General features: G+C 36.9%; 1 protein-coding gene across 1 annotated transcript in view; it reads left to right on the top strand.

The window, feature by feature from the left end:
• The window catches only part of SHQ1 (SHQ1, H/ACA ribonucleoprotein assembly factor), a 51665-nt gene that overhangs the window by 12609 nt on the left and 22199 nt on the right, over positions 1 to 16857 (top strand). Inside the window, exons 7-9 of the mRNA XM_009708300.1 lie at positions 4633 to 4787; positions 6670 to 6723; positions 9342 to 9465. Of these exons, the coding sequence (XP_009706602.1) occupies positions 4633 to 4787; positions 6670 to 6723; positions 9342 to 9465 (333 nt within the window). The remainder of the gene's footprint in view (positions 1 to 4632; positions 4788 to 6669; positions 6724 to 9341; positions 9466 to 16857) is intronic.

The raw sequence follows: 16857 nt of genomic DNA, 5'->3' as shown, positions 1-16857 counted from the left end.
ATTTAGAACTGTAAGTGTCATAGTAGTCTTGAGATACAGATCTTACACTGGCTTGATTTAAGTGATGTGATCGGCAGCGTAAAACATCAGTAAGGCCGTAACAAAACACCCTTTAGCTGTCAGATCTCATCCTCCCCTTTAGAGATTAAACTGTACTTCATTGACAGTCGGGTACTGAAGGGCAATTTAAAATATGTTTATTTTAACGTAAGGAGTGGCTAGTTTAAAATAAGTAAAAGAGGGGATTAAAAAGTAAGAGTAATCTCGTAGTACCATCTATCAGTAACTTTGTGAGATTAATTTGTTTCTTTTAGACCTATCTATATTAATACACAGCTATACAGTGGCTAGAAGAAGCATGATTTTGGCACTGTCAAATGTACAAAACACTTTAAAATCAAACTTAAGGAAAACTTGCAAATTTATTACTTGATAAGTAGCAGCAGATGCCGCTTTGCATTAGATTAATATTAATTACTGTACAGATTGTTAGATAAAACATTGTTAACGCAAGTGTACAAAAGTGTGCGGGCTTAATATAGCAGAAAATGTAGCTATGGTTTTACTTGTTCTGTTAATCTTATACTATGTACTTGTAGTTTTGAATTGGGAAAACAAAGTAGGTGGTGGTTTTGAGCTGTTAATGAGTTTCAGGCCTGGATAACCTATTATTCAAAAACTTTAAGGAATGGATAGATATTTATTTGTAAAATTGAAGTATTTTCTTCAGAGAGAGAAATTTTATTTAGAGCACCTGGCACTTTGCAGTGAGTTAATGAACATCTTGTAACATTTACCTTTGAGAATTGTCTAGTCTACCTCTTGTTTGCTGTTGTCTAGTAGATTTGTAATTTCTGTGTTTATGGTCCAATTGTGTATGTTATGATGCTTCAGAGAGTTTGCATTTTAGAGGAAGAAAACTATTTCCTATGTTTCATGAACTTCACTGGGAGTTTCTTTGCTGTCTACTTAGAAGGGAAGTATAGTTCATATTGATGTATTCTTCTAGAATGTGGATTTTAGGGAATCTAGAAACACTTGTTGGTAAAACTTTAAAAAGTAAATTCTTTTGCTCTCAGTGTTGGACTGTTTCTATCTCTGATGATGAGAGAGGTTGATTTTGATCAGCTATGGGACAAAAACAAACTTCAGATTGTAGTCACTGATTAAGAAGAGTGGATTCTCGGTAGTGGATCCAGTATTGAATATAATGAGTTTCTGAAGGAGAACAGTTGCATTCCTCATGTGGGCATCTTGACTGCGAACTGTAGCAAGCACTTTGAGGTGGGCCTAGAAATGTGAGAGTGCTGGCATAACTGTTTAACAAGTATTCTGTCTGTAATAGATTCTTATGTGCTTTGAGGGAATTATTTTGCTGCTTTGTAATTTCTTCATTACTGTAGTCATCAGAAGTGATTTTAAGCTTTGTGAATCTGATCTGCTGCAGTAGTCTTTGCTAACAAACTTTTGGCTGTTTGTTTTTCAGAATTGCTTTTCCATCTTTAGCTTCAGTTTCACCTCCCCTCTCTTTTGTGCTTCTCTTCAGGATGAAAGTGCTACTTGCATATGATTTTATAACAAATTGTGTTGTATTCCAGCAGAGGGTTTTCTAGTGAAAACTAGCTGAAACTGGAAATGCCTTTTTTCCTTTTTTTTTTCTTTCCAATTTTCTTTCTGCCTTTTTTCTTTCCAATTGGACCTTCTTCTAACTGTAAACACCCTGTTGTGATACCTCATTAAACCCACACTACTGTAGCAACTTACAAAGTAGTTTTATGTTTTTCAGAAACGTATTTTTTTTCAAATACACTACAACATTGCACATATGGTTATATGGATAGTTTTAATATGAATGATAGAGGTGACTCACTGAAGAATCAATGCTATTTAAGAACTTACAAAGAAATTTGCTGATAGAATGTATCTATATACATCATCTGTACTTGTGATTTAAGGGGTAATACTGAACTGCACTGCATTAACAGAAAAACAGAGTTAGAACTGCCATAGTCTTGCTAAATTGTCACTTTGTGCTAGATCATAGCAAGTAGAAGAGATTGGCTTTCTTGAGGAGATATAAAAGCTGGAATTTCTTTTTGTGGGAGCTTGTAAGTAAATGGAGACTGGCTTGACTCCAGAGAAATGTTTAGCTCATGAAGAAGTTTCCATAAGAATTTAAAGCAAGTGTTTCATGGTTATGAAACTGATAGAAACATTAAAAAAGTTCATAAAGAAGAAACATTCAAAAATGTTTCTCCTAATTTGTAATTTTATATCTTCAGATGAGGTGTGTGCATATGTACGTGCCTTTGGCATCACAAACATTTGCTTCAAAACATGTCATAAAATTAGAAAGCTTGTAGAAAGCTCCTGGGATAAAGAAGATCACATGTCTTATAGGCGGATTGTATCCCTGAGAATGTGGATTGTGTAAAATGATGATGAGCAATGTTTGAGGAGAAATATCTACGAGCACACTTGAATCATCACCCTTATGATGGAGAAATGGGTAAAGGGTGTAAAAAGGAGCTTGGTTTGCTAGGAGTTGTAACCTTTTCTTTCTGTAACCCGTGCTGTAACGCTCCCCCCTCCCAGGGATTTAGCTGCTTGTGTCCCAAGGGTCCAGGGCTCTGGATTATGGGATATGCCCAGCTGCATGACCTTGGCTCACGCGGCTCAGAAAGAGCTGTGAGGCGCTCTGCAGAAAAATAAGAACAGTAAAATTGCAGCTGGGATTGTTGAGACAAGATCGTTAGTGGCTCAAGGATTCCAGAGGTAAATACCAATGTGGAAGATACAAGATCCTAAACTGGAAACACAGGGAATCAAGTTGGGGCAGGAATCACTGGGTTATCAGGTCAAGTTGTTAGTGCTGATGAAGCTGATGGAAGATGATGGCTCAGCAATATTTAGGGATCTGTCTTGGGGACCCACAAAGGCTGACCCTTCCCAGCTGCCTGCCTGGCTAGCAAAGCACCTGAAGAGTCCTTATCAGGGATGATGAACATATTAATGCTTAAAGCCAGTATCACATCCTCATCTTAATGTGTTAACCGTTAATTGTTTTACACTTTTAAGTTTGTACATCTTGCCTACAGCTTTTCTCTGCCCCCAGCGGAGTATGCCAGAACATAGTGACTCAAAAAAGGGGTGGTAAAAGAATAATTGAAGAGAGATTTTGGTATTAATTGTAAGGTTTTGTTTTCAACCCCCCTCCCCACCCCTAGAATAAATAAATAATAAAAATTCAGTTATTAGGGGGGTTAGGGGGTACATCATGTATCTACCCCTAGTGCTTAGGGCTTCTTTTCAAAGTGTAACAAGAGTGCTGCACTAAGATTATTCTTGTCATCACAGAAATCTCCTTCAATGAGTGGTATTTTAAACTTGGGCTGGTTCCTATGTTGCTGGTACTTGAACAAATCGTGGAGTGGGACTTCCTCAATGCAACAAAGCATCAGCTGTCAAGCTCCTAATACTTCTTTCTCCTGTCAAGTCACCTCACACCTGTAACTTTCTTCTATGGTGTGACCAAAATGTGCTCGCTCCATCTATCCTATTCAGGAAATCAGAGCCTGTTGACATGAAATGCCTGCACTCCATGCCGCTTGCATGAAAATCTCTCAGCTGTGGCTTCTGGCTGTTTTAATTGTGCTAAATGACTTCTTGATTTACTTTGAGTTTGTACAGAGGTGGCTTCTAGTCAGTTATCTACTTAATCTCTACTGTTACTTCAAGGCAATTCTGCCATCCTTTCTGAAGTGTTTTAAGTACTCTTCAGAAGGATTATCATTCAATACTGCCATGTCTATAGCACTGTTTCCTAGAGAAATTCATTGATGCATTGTCACAGCATGCCTGGGATGTTGTTGTTGTCCTCTTCCTTATCTGTCCCAAAGAGAAAGTGCTAGGTGAGAAGATTCTTTGGGTTGGCTCAGTATAGCTGTTCTTAACTAAATGAGGTACACTGAAGATAAGAAAATATGATGGTCACTGATGGTGGATACCATAACCCTTTGGAAGGAGATGCAGCTTTCATACCAACATTGGTGGGGATAGGATTTTGATCTTTGATCTTCCTCAGACACTGGAAGGATATCAGACAGCATAAACAAAGCTCCTAAATCATGCCTAGGTCATGAGTTGAAGTTGATGAGACTTGGAAACACAGAATAATACCTTTCCTTTTTTTTTTTCCCTTCCCTATTTCTTTAGTTCTTACTCTTTTCTACAAGAAAATATATTTGGTTTTGCTATCCCATTTTCTTATTTTTATCCCTTACAATGTGGACTTAAACTTCAGTTTACTCAGATCGTAATTGTGCTTTTACCTCTGTATAGGATACCCAGGTGTCCACAGAAATCCTTGGCACTTTCAGAAGGGTTAAAAATTACCAGTGCGTACATGCAGTAGGTTGCAGGGCTGGCACTTGACTTTGAAAGGAATATATGAGAGTTTAATAAAAATCAAAAATGAACGTAAGAATGATTTAGGCTTTTTCTTGAGTGATGAGTGACTTGTGATTAGTTACATGCTTCTTTTTAAAGAGACTGTTGAAGTAGTATTACCACCTATTAAAATGAATGTGCCAGCTTTAAATTCATGATCAATTATCCTCTTACTTTTTATAGTTGTCTTCTCTGAGGAAGAGAGAGAGCAGTTGAGAAAGTTCACAAATAAATCTTATCTTCTGGACAAAAGAAGCCGTCATCATGTATATCTTGGTTTAATTGATATCCTTCTGGCATACTGCTATGAAATCTGTGTCAATGAAGGAGAAAAGAATGTAAGTTAAAAAAATTTAAAAAATAAAATTTTAGTATGTTTTAGGAACCTAGTGCTGGGCCCTGTACTGTCATTTAGGAAACTTACCTTTTAAAGTGAACTTACTTCCAAGCATTAAAAATACATAATTGAGTAAGTTAAAATGAAGATTTTGTATCTCTGGATTGAGCTGTTGGGATGCATGTGGGGATTAATGTGATTTCTAAATATTCCTGTTCTTCTGGAGCAGCATTTTAGCTGTAGGAGAGAAGGGGCGTTGCAGGAGACACCAGACAATTCTGTTTGTTTCTGATTTGGTGTTGTGATGTGTCTTGATTTACGTAAATGCAGATTTCACAAAATAATTGTTCTTTTATATCGGTGATTCTTCCTTCTGTTTTTTGGACAGTTCCATAATAGGTATGTTTGTATTAACACCACTACTGATTTAGATTCTGAAAAAGCATGAGAAATCATTACGTCTGTAGGACTGAAACTGTGTTTAGTGTTTTGTATAGGCTACCATTATATGCCTTTAACAAAAGTGATCTTTCTTAGCATTTTTTGTGGGGTTTTATGAAAGTGATCTCTTTTAGCATTTTTTGTGGTTTTTTTTTTTGTTTGGTTTGGGTGTTTTGTGGTGTTTTTTTGTTTGTTTTTTTCAAAGCTTATGCACTTAATATGGAAGGTACTTCCAGAGGCATTCTGGAAACTACAGTTGAGGCATTTTAAATTTTTTAAATTGACAAGCATTTAAAAAATCCTACTGCAGAGTTTTCTTTTTCTAGTATTCAAACACTGGAGGGAAGTAGGAAGGCATGTTCCCATCTTCAGGATTCTGGTGTTTGCCCATCTCTTGCACAAGCAGCAGGCAGCTTTAGTTTGTGTTCTGTATCCTAGGCTTTTTACAGCATATAAAGAATTAAGAAAAGAGCAGAAGTTTAGAATGGATTCCATGCTGTTCTGTGGACAGCTTGCCTTTTTGACCTGGACTTGCTTCCCAGACACAACTTTGTGCCTAGCATCTCCTCTGCTGATATTAACCAATGAGATGTTTTCTTAATGCTTTTAATTGAAATATTGGAACATATAATTAAAACCATTCTGTCTTAATCAGACAGAATTTTAGGACATGGATTTTAGAATGGCGGGCAGAAATGTCCAGACCTGCTTATTCAACAGAATAATCTAGCATGGTGGTTGTATTGCATGTTAGTGTTGCACAAAATTGCAAATATGCAAGTAACACAATTGTATGATTCTTTAGTGATCTTTGCAATAACCGTACGGTATATGTGGAAAACACACTGTGTTTTTCTTCCCCCCCCCTTTTCTTTTTTTGAATAGGAAAACCAAGACATTCAGGCCACACAAATCTTTACTACAGCCAGGATTATGGATCAAGGCTTCCTGGCTTTTTGCCCTGGTGATCCCACTAGACCACACTACCACACAAATACTATGAATCTGTCACATGTTAAAATAATGACATTTTACATGTACTGCTGGCTTTAGGACTCTCTCTGAAAGCCAAAAGTCTTGAGCTGTTTCCTTAAAACCAGGCATTTTAGCTTGAGCTTTGTTGATTCAAGTTTCTGTTGCTTGGTGAAAAGGGACAGAATTCCACTAAAATACCATTTTCCTGTGATTGCTGTTGTATTTTAAAGGCTTTGTGCATGGGCTAGATATTCCCAATATGGAAACCGATTCAGTTATTTAACATCTGCATTGCAATATAATTTTTAATGCTGTCCTGTGGCCATTTCAATGCACATAATATAATTACTGCTTCATAGTCACAAAGGTTCTTAAATTGCTGCCAGAATGTTATCTTAAATAGTTTGCCAGCAGTCTTGAATGTTGAATTAGATAATACTTGTTCTATGGTCTCCTCTTAAAATCAGGTTGAATCATCTTGGAACATCAGGAAACTGAGTGCAACATTGTGCTGGCTGGAGGTAAGTTAAAACTTACGTTTTACATTATGTGTTTGCTGTATTACTTGTTTTTGGTATTGTACGTTGCTTTTGTGGAAAGCTTACTCTTTCAGTATTGAAGGTGAATTAAATGTATGTCCTCTTTTTAATAAATGTTACGAGAAATTGATTGTGACTTCTGGGCTCCCAGCTACTAGTAGCCTCAAGAAGCTGGAGTATGACCTCTTGTCTGTCTGCATGCTGGGCCGCCTTCTTGCCCATTCTGGAAAAGCTAAGAGTAGGCACTACGAAAAAGCTGCTTGTCTACGCGCTGTCCCTAGCTCTCCTGGGCTTGATTCACAAGTCCTGACTTTTATTTGGAAAGTAACTGTAATTATTCCTCACATATGTCTGCAGTATGTGTGTGCAACTCCATGGTTAAGGCAAGAAAATATAGCCTTCTAGCTCCTTCATCAGAAGTTGGAGATATCTTCCCATTTACCTGGCTAAAGCATGTTAAAATATAAAGGGCATAAAAAGCAGTGAATGTAATTTCTTAGTGTTCTTGTGTCCTTTAAGTCCTACCTCAGATGTATGTTTTAATAACTTTTGAAGATGGCAGGGCTTAATAAAGCAGCTTATTGTTTACTTCTGGGGGTTTTGACTGCTGAGCCTTTCTTCAGCTTTCCTAGTTCATTGTGCACTTCTAGCTTGCTCTTTTTCTTGGCTGCAAATCAGGTGGCTTCTGGCTTCTCCTCCATTCTGCTGTGTGGCTTCAGAATACATTGGAGAGTGGAACTGGGAAGCCCAGAAGTAAATGCACACCCAATGACAGGAAAAGCTCTTAGAACTCAGTCAAAAGGTGCAATTTTTTTTTTCCCCCACCTATCACGGAGGAGCTGAATTCCATATTCTTGTAGCAAAAAGACCTCAGTTCTGTAGCTGTAGAACTGTTATCTCATTAAGGCTTTAATGATCATGTGATCTTTCAGACACGTGCTGAATACTTTTGTTTCAGGTATCTTGCAGAGTTAGTTAGTGGACACGTGTTGCTTCACCTGCCCCCTTCTTTTCAGCCTTATTGCCACATCCCTATTTGTTTAGTTGCTGCTAGCCCTTTGAAACCAACAGTGACTAGAGGAAACAAACTGAATTCTATTCATTGCACTTTCAGATTGTTTACTGGAAGCACACAGGCCTGTGTAATTTAAGTTGTTACAGAGCTGGAAGTGGAAGGGACTTAACCTGACCTGTAATCTATTATTTATTATGATAGCAGCAAGCTAGAAAGGACTGTCCTGTCCTCATTCCTGAAATTACGGAGCCGCATCTCAGTTTGCAGGATCAAAAATGAAATTTGACAGGATTTTTGGGTTCAGCCCTTCAAACGTTTCTAGCAGTGGTAAATGTTGCAGTTGGTAACTTGTTCTGTGACAACTGGTTTTCTAGATCTGTTAGTCATAATTTGTTTCCAATTGAGTGTTCTGGAGTAGCAAGTCACAAAGGAGTGCAGTCAAAACATGGTGATTGCCTGAACTCTCAAATTTTTTTCAGATCCATGTCCTAACATAGTGAAGGAGTTTTCTGTGCGTGCTTATCCTATAATATAACAGTTCCTGGCGCAGCCTGTGCCAACAGTATATTTCACACCCAGAAAATTCAGTCTCCTGGCACCAAGCTGTTAATAATTATATCTGCTATACAAACCATGTAGAGGCGGGTGTTTTCATCAATCTGTAAACAAAATTGCCTCAGCTATGGTTTGTTTGAACTGACTGCCATTTTGCTGTGCATGACATGTACACACCTTAGGCTCTAAATATGAAATAACAAAACATAAATTATTTAAATGCTTATCAGTGAACCATTAAAATGAAAAATGAGTTGAGGTAGTCATATAATGCAAAAAAGTGCTGACTATCAGCAAAGCGATTTTATTAATTTTAATAAATTGAGAGTTCAAGATGAAATAGGTATTTTTATTTGAATTCATAAATGGAATATTTTTTCTTGAAAAGTGAAAGCTGGAAAGGAAATCACTGTCTTCAGAAAGTCTTTAATAACTCATTAATGCCTCTGGCCTGAGTAAATTAGAGGTCTTTCTCACTCGTAAAGGAGGACAATGAACTGCTTTCCCTAGGCAGATGTATTTATCCCTGTCTTGAATATCTATAACTTTCATGAAAGGCAGAGTCATGTATCATTTTTAAAGATCTCATATGTACACATGTATTTTGTTAATATCATGTGGTTTTAATTTTTCTTTATTCTTAAAAGGCTTTTTATAACTTCCCCTAAATATATATAATAATGTGGGACAGCTGTAATTTATTGCTTTAATATAAAGGATGGCAAAGTCTTGAGTTAAGATGTTTTATTCTAATGTTTGCTACATTCTTTTTTTAATTCAAAACCACTAAGACACATAGTACTTCTGTTTCCTGCCATGCAAACTAAATGTGCAGTGTCTTGTTTCTATTTAACATGTTGATTTCCATGTTTATTAAAATACAGATTGTTAGGTGCATAATATGTAAAAATGTGCTCTTTTTTTTTCTATTCTGCTATGACTTTTTTCCTTAAAGGAAAACAAACAAACAATTTTTTTTTGTATTGAAAAGCACACAGACTAATTCAGATTTTTTCACTGATATACACAGAGTTTCACTAGCATTCATGATGTTCTGGTGTCTTTTGGAAGAAGAGTGCTATGCTATCCCCTACACAGACATTTTGGATTAGTGACACGTGCCTTCAATGATACAGTCAAGATACTGCAACTAGGTAAGTTTTTTTAGGGATTGAAAGTGATGCCCATATAGCCATATTGTTTGTACGTCGGTGTCAGGGTTTTTTTTAATAACTTTTGAATCCTTTGGCCAGTTTCACCCAAACTAGATAGTATCAACATTTCTGGACATCTTGTGGTTTTCTGAAAATGGGACTGGGGAGAGAAGAGAACAAAATTAGTGTCCTTACCAGGAAAAAGTCCCTGAAGCAACTCACTTATTAGCCAGCACATAATACATGCAGTTGTGGTGTAAATTCAGCTGTGTTATTCACGCCAGAAAATTTACACAGAAGAAATGTTGCGAATGTCTCATTCTTAGAAAAATCTTTGATCAGACCTTGTATCTTGATAAATCAGAATAGTCCAACCATGATTTGTAAAGCTTTAGGGAAAAGGTCTTTAAAGTATTTTTCTCTATATTGTATTTGTCTGTAAAGAGATTTTGCTGTTAGACAAGAACATTTTAATGAAGCTTTTGTTACAGTAGGTTAGATAATGTAGGTTTTTTAGACCCTATTCTAACGGTATCTTAAGTTTTTATTTCAAAGCAGTGTCACTTACTGTTACAAGTATGGCAGCAGTGCTGCTGTTTTCTGTTGTTCTTTGTATTCTTTAATTAGCTGACTGAAACCCTATTAAAAAAGATTGGAAGGATTTCTGATAACTTCCATGATTTGTCTCCATCTAAGGGAAGTTTTTAAAGCATCATCATCATCTTCAATTGTTCCAAATGTTCTATTTGATGAAGTTCTGCTCATCATGATTTTGCAGTTGCAAATCTGGGCAGCTTCTCTGAATGATTTACTGTTTGGAAGAACTTTTGTTTTAATTTAAACCTTGTCAGTGATGTTAGGATTTTGACAGAAAGGAAGCTTACCCTAATGTTGAATTCCTGCTCTCCTTGCCAGTTTCTTTTTCTAGAATTAGATGTGCTGTTGTTTCAGTTTGAGATGACTCTGTGGTAAGTCCAGTGGTAGTCTGGGAAGAACAGAAACCTGAATTTGTATCAGCATCAAAACTTGTTTTGCATCAGTGTTCTTTTAGTACTTCCTATATAATTTTTCGCTCTTAGGAGCAGAGGCCAAAATCTGACTTGCGTATGTTATCTTAGTTCTCTACTTGCTATTAGGGAAATAAGATGGTTCTAAATAACAGCTAAGTAAGAATGTTCGTAAAAAAACAAGCAGTGAATACCATGAAAAATATTCTGTTGAAAAATAAAATTTTTAAAAAATATTTCATTTAAAAACTGAAGAATAAAAAACTGACTACACACTGCATATTTGGAGCTTTGTTTTGTTTCATATTCAGGAGTGGAGCTGTCATCTTAATGACTGCAAATTATTCTTTCAGCAGTGACATTCTTTTTATGTGTTCCCTGTTTATCCCAGACAGCTTTCATGTAACAGTACAAATTTTCAAACCTGTGGTTATTCCAGCTTCAGTTGTGCAGTTGTACACAACCATGTTTATATCTTGGGTTGTTAAAGTTACTTGCAAGTTTTGTATTTATTGTGAGTTACTACTTTCACAAAAAGCATTCAGTGTTAGGTTTGGGTTTTTTTTTTTCTTCCACAGAAGAATCACTGACAAGAAGCACTTTGGTGTTTTATTGTCAGTGCTTGTGAGTTGCAGGATTGGGGAAAAAAAGCGCAATATTAATCTCTACTACTGCCAAAAACTATTGATGATTCAAAATACCATTTACATTATAACAGTCAGGTAGTGAAGTTTTACGAGGAAGATACATACTGTCCCTCTTCATTTATCTCCACTGGCTTATGCTACTGTTCATAAGTGTGAAAAAATAAAATTCTGGTAACAACTGAAATCATACAGTGCTGCCAGCCTTTTAGATTTATTTTTTTTAAGAGGATAGTACATGAGAAGTAAGCTATTTGCTTTTTTTTTAATGTTATGATGGAAAATGGTATTGGAGAGAACATTCAATGATCCAACAAAATATTTTCAGTAGTTTGGTAAGGGAGGTGGCACCTGCAATAACTGTGTGTCAGGTCTTCTACTCCATCCTCCTATGTTAGACATGTGGCTGCTGTTGTCTCCTTACCCTTCCAAAACACAGCGCCTCCCATAATGCTTACGGTCATGGTCTCCCTGTGTCAGCCGTGATGGTCTTGCTCCAACAGCAAAGTCCTTGTCTTCTCTGGAGTAGTTTGGGTATGCTAACTCATTCTCTACTGGGACGGGAGGTAGGCTAGCCTTGTTTTTTCTGACCTCAGTGATTTGCATTAAAATTACTGCCATAAGCTTTAAAAGAAAACCAGCTTTATTTAGTTGATGGTTAGAATGGTTTAGAAGCAGTGGAAGAAGTTATGAAACACAGCAAGTCTGGCTTCACTCTCTGCATGTCTGTGCTGTGCTGGTTGCTTGGGAAACGGTGAGGGATGGGGTGACCGGCTGCCTCCGCAGAGCTGGCCGTGGATCTTCACGATGCTGAAAAGGCACGTGCAAGCCTCAAGAAAAGAGAACATGTGCCTGTTTCCACTGTTAATAGTGGAGAAGAGGAAGCTATCTTGACTATGAGCCATTATAATCTCCAAGTGCTTCCTGGGAAGCAGACACAAATCTGTTACTCCCTTCATGTGGACATAAACCTATTGGGAGCAGCATTAGCAAGTTAGCAGTGTAGTGATAAAAGTAATGGTGATTAATGTTAACTTCTGAAAGTTCTGGGGTTTGTGTATCAAATTAGTGTTTACTGTTATGAGGTGTGTATGGTGTGAAAAGTACTAAGTTTTTTGAGTAGCCAACTACCAAAGAATTGGAAAAGTTACAAAGTGGATATATTACGTGTCTATAATCAAAAGCAAGGGGGGGGAAAAGTGTGTATCTATGTATTCTTAAAAGAAATAGATTTGTAGATAATGCTTGTACTGCCAAGGCACGTTTGTTCAGTCAAAACGTTTCCTCCTTCAGACTTCAGTGGAAGTTGAGCCATGCTTTTGAGGAATTTCTGTTTTTACAAAATAGTTAGCAATGTGCAAAGCATAGTAGTTATAGATAGCATTAAATACTCTGTTACCCTCTTTGTTTACTGGATATGTATTGCAATAGATGCATAATGAACATAGGTAAAAATGACTGTCAAGTAACAGGTAACTAATTCAATTAAATAGTGCCACAAAACTATTCCTTTTCATGTAGATGCAAGAGGAGGACTGGTGTTTAACTTAAAGGAAGAATCAGTTTGAGTTGACCTCATCCTGACTTGAGGTTTCTTTCAGGATGCTGATAACGGAAGCTGGGACATAGTATAATACAGTGTTTCAATAATAATAATCACAGTAAACTAATTTATTTAAAAATAGTAAAGAGTTCTGATGGGACTGAATTGTTATTCCTCAAGTTATGTGACTTGACTTTAAAAATACTAGTGCTATGTTGGAGGATCACTTCCAAGGTACAGGATGCTGCATTTTTACGCTATTGAAGATACTTGCGTGTGGTTAAAACACTTTTTATTTTGAATTAAGACTTCTTGCCAAAGTGTTAATTGTAAGATGAATGCATTAAACTGATTAATGTTGAGGTCCTCAGTAGATTTTTTTTGTCATATGCTGTTTTAGTGATTTATAATATGTAAAATACTTCAGCAAACCTGTTCAAAATTCAGTGTAGTTATCTAGGATATATACTGTATTTATCTGTTCTTTGGATAGGATTAGGAGAGGGAATGAAATGCAGTGGTACATCCAGCCTACAATGCTATTTCCAACAAAATATATATACTGCATTTGACAGTTGACTAACAAAAATTTAGCAGGTGTGTTTTTTATGTAAATATATGGAGCCCTTTTTCTTTCCAGTAGACCTGTAATAAGTGGTGTGGGCTGGTTCTGTCAGTATTTACTGACACTGTGTTACCGTTGCATAGTACTGATTTGGAAGTTATCATCTATGAGCTAATAATAAAGAGAAAATTCATTTGTGCTCTTTTCTGTGACATAAAATGTGCTTTACTTCTTTCCATACAGAAGTTAATAGATTTAGGATTATATAATTACCCATTAAAAACAGATAGTACTGTTGCCTAGCTGGGTAAGTTATTACCAGGATGTTTTAATTTAAAAGTCTGAGTTCTTTCCTTGTTTTTAAGAATGCTGTTCCTCTCTCTTTTTAATGAGACACTAAAGTTCAGTTTATCTTTTTAGATGAATGTTCCTCCTTCTTGAAAATGTGGAAAAACATACAGAAGTCTGCAGGAAAAATAACTTAATGTAAAATAGGATGATGGGACTATTAATTTTCTTTGCTTCCAAATATTCAGTATGAAAACTGGTAGAATTTCATGATGGTGTAAAATCAGTAGGTGGTTACATCAAATGGCAGATAGAGAGCTGGGGTCAAATGATATCCCTTTTTGACCTAATCTGTGGAAAGAGGACTGGATTTCTGAAAGTGTAGAATTAAAGTTGCAGGCTGTCATCTGCCAGCTGTCATAGCAATGAACTCCAGAAGCATCCAGTGATCTGCAGACATATGCTCTGACTTTTACAATTTTTGACTTGTCTGCTCAGCCTCTCTGCTGCTTTCTCTCTGAAGTTGCAACTCATCCTCTCCCCAGCAGCAGCGTAGTGATTTTTAATAGCAGGAAAAGAAAACCACTTTTGTCTCAGAAAAGCAGTGGGTTACTACTTAGATTTGATAGCCCAGTTTCAAGTTGGTTGTTATCCACCTTTACTTTATCTTCATGCCAAAAAATAGAGGGTATTAGAGTCTGTCTTAAGTCATACACTTTTAAGTTCCACATCTTAAATTTTAATAGCTCAGAAGATCAAATATTTTTGATTCTATCACAGAAGTTGGAATGTTTTTATTTGTATTTTTAAATAACTGAATAATCAGGAAATAGTATCTGTAAAAAGCAGTGTATTTATTGATGAGTACAATGCAGAGCTGTAACTTTTACACAGAAGATATGCAAAAGCTCACTTAAGAATAAATCATTCATATTTTCCTGAGATTGTTACCAAAGTTTCTTGTGCCTGCTTTTAAATATTTATTGCTGTTTTTCTAAATAGACAATTTTTTTCTTCACCCTTGAAATTTAAAGTGCTTGCCTCTTTAAGCTATGTGAAGAAAATGAAGTTGGTTGTCCTTGGCATGTCTTCATCTTCTATTCCATGGCTTGCTTACCTCCAGTATACGGTGAATTTTAAAAAATGACAATTCTAGGGCTACAGAAGAAGTAAGACTTTTAAAACTAGGACATTTTAGGTTTGCTTTAATAGACAACCTTTCAGTGAGTTGGACTGACATAGCTGCCAAAAAAGCCCCTAGCCTGTTCATCTTTCGGCTTCCTCAGTTCTCTGATCCCGTTCGCTATATGGTTGCACAGGTACTTGCACTGGCATGTCAGAGAGCGCTGTGGAAAAGGGGGAGGCAGAGGAGTGCAGCAAGGAGCACTTAAACCAGTGTCAGTAATAATACTACTGAATACATAACCACCGCCTGAAAGTTAAGACCAGATGTCTAACGAAGACTGAAGCAGATATCCAAAGACAGAACCTACAGTGTGGAATTTCACAGAAACAGGCCAAGAATCATCTCTGTGTTATGGAATATCCTACGTAATGGATATGTGGAATATCCTACACAGTGGCTTAAATAGTGTTTGCTCTTCAGCTCTTACATTTTTTTTATTCCTGTGGTACAGAGTTAAATGCAGTTTTGTATAAGGACTTCTTGTTTATAAGGTGCATGTATATTCTGAAAGCAGAGGTTTCATAGAATCATAGAATCATTATGGTTGGAAGAGACCTCAAAGATCATCAAGTCCAACCGTATACCAGATGCCACCCTGTCCACTAAACCATGTCTTGAAGTGCCACATCTAAACGTTTTTTGAACATCTCCAGGGACGATGACCCCACCACCTCCTTGGGGAGCCTGTTCCAATGCCTAACAACTCTAACAGTGAAGAAGGTCTTTCTAATGTCGAGCCTGAACCTCCCCTGGCACAACTTGAGACCATTTCCTCTCGTCCTATCGCTAATTACCAGGGAGAAGAGCCCAATCCCCACCTCACTACAACCTCCTTTCAGGTCGTTGTAGAGGGCGATCAGGTCTCCCCTCAGCCTCCTCTTCTCCAGACTAAAATAATTGATAATTTGCCGTGCTCCATGTGTTTGCCTGTATGTAGGGTTCCCTGTTTTATTAAGTCTGGCTAGATTTGCAGCCCATCTGATTAGAGGTCCATTAAGCTACTATAATCCAAAACTTTAATTTATGAAGAAAGACTACTTTTTATTGAGAATTAGTGTTGTAGTCAATAATTCACATTGTTACTTGGCAGATGAGTAACAGTAGTGGATGTTATAAATGGTTTGGGCTGGCAGCCTGACAGCTAGAACCTTAAAAAATTAGCAAATTTTAATTCCACGTCTAATTTCTTTTTAACAGAGCACATTTCTTTTTAGTCAAAATAGTTAAGTTTGACAAGCCTGGCTTGACAAGCATTGATGGTGATACAATCTAAAAGTTCATCGGTTATACTTGAGATTTTATGCTTTCTTTGACTTCTCTTCAATTGGTCTCTTCCAAACCAGTGGGTTTTTTCAGTTCTCTTTCCCATGGCTTTTCACCCTCCATATTGATTCTCGTTATTGCCATCTTCCACACCCTTTAACTTTAATTCTCTGGTTTTTTTCAGCACGGAATTACTTAAAAACAAACAAATAAATGTTGTGCTTGAACAGCAGGGGGAGTTCTGCTCTTTTTTTTTTCTTTTTTTTTTTTTTAAATCTGTAAAATGTAATTTCATCCACGTTCAGGTTTCATAGCCTGGGAGGAGCCAGCCTCTTGGGAGAGGGTTATTAGATTCCATTTGCAGTAGTGGCTGTTTTCATTTGAATGTTGTTCCCAGCCCCCCTCCCCATTAAGCAGTGAAAATAATTTTTTTTTTTTTTTTTTGGGTTTTGGTACTTAACTCTTTAGCAGCTTTCATCAGAAAAGTAAGGGAGGAGATTCCAGCTAATTGGAGGTTACATTAATCAATTATCTTCTTCATAAACAATTGTTGCATGTGAAGTAAAACTGACTACAGAAAGATTTCTGGTTGTGGAATGATAAAACATTTCAGCTTTTAATCTTTTACTGCATTTATCAACTGTATGTCAAATGGCACCTTCTTGAGCCTGAAGGGAGGTTTTCTTTCTGGGAGCTCAATTTGCCAAATTATTCTGTAACTAATAGAGGTAAGCAATGTTCTGTTTAATTTAAGGCAATGGCTAGATGTTAGGCGATGGTACTGCTTACATTGACTTACAGAATTGCTGTGGTTCCTGCGTGCGTGACCCTGCTGTGGGCTCCGTGTTCCCAACCTTACTGTTTTCCAACACAGGTATTTGTGTAGGCATACAGGG

Source organism: Cariama cristata, unplaced genomic scaffold (assembly GCF_000690535.1).
Source record: "Cariama cristata isolate BGI_N322 unplaced genomic scaffold, ASM69053v1 scaffold7559, whole genome shotgun sequence".
Lineage (NCBI taxonomy): Eukaryota > Metazoa > Chordata > Aves > Cariamiformes > Cariamidae > Cariama > Cariama cristata.
Note: the sequence above shows the minus strand (reverse complement) of the source record. Positions and strands in the feature narration are given on the sequence as shown.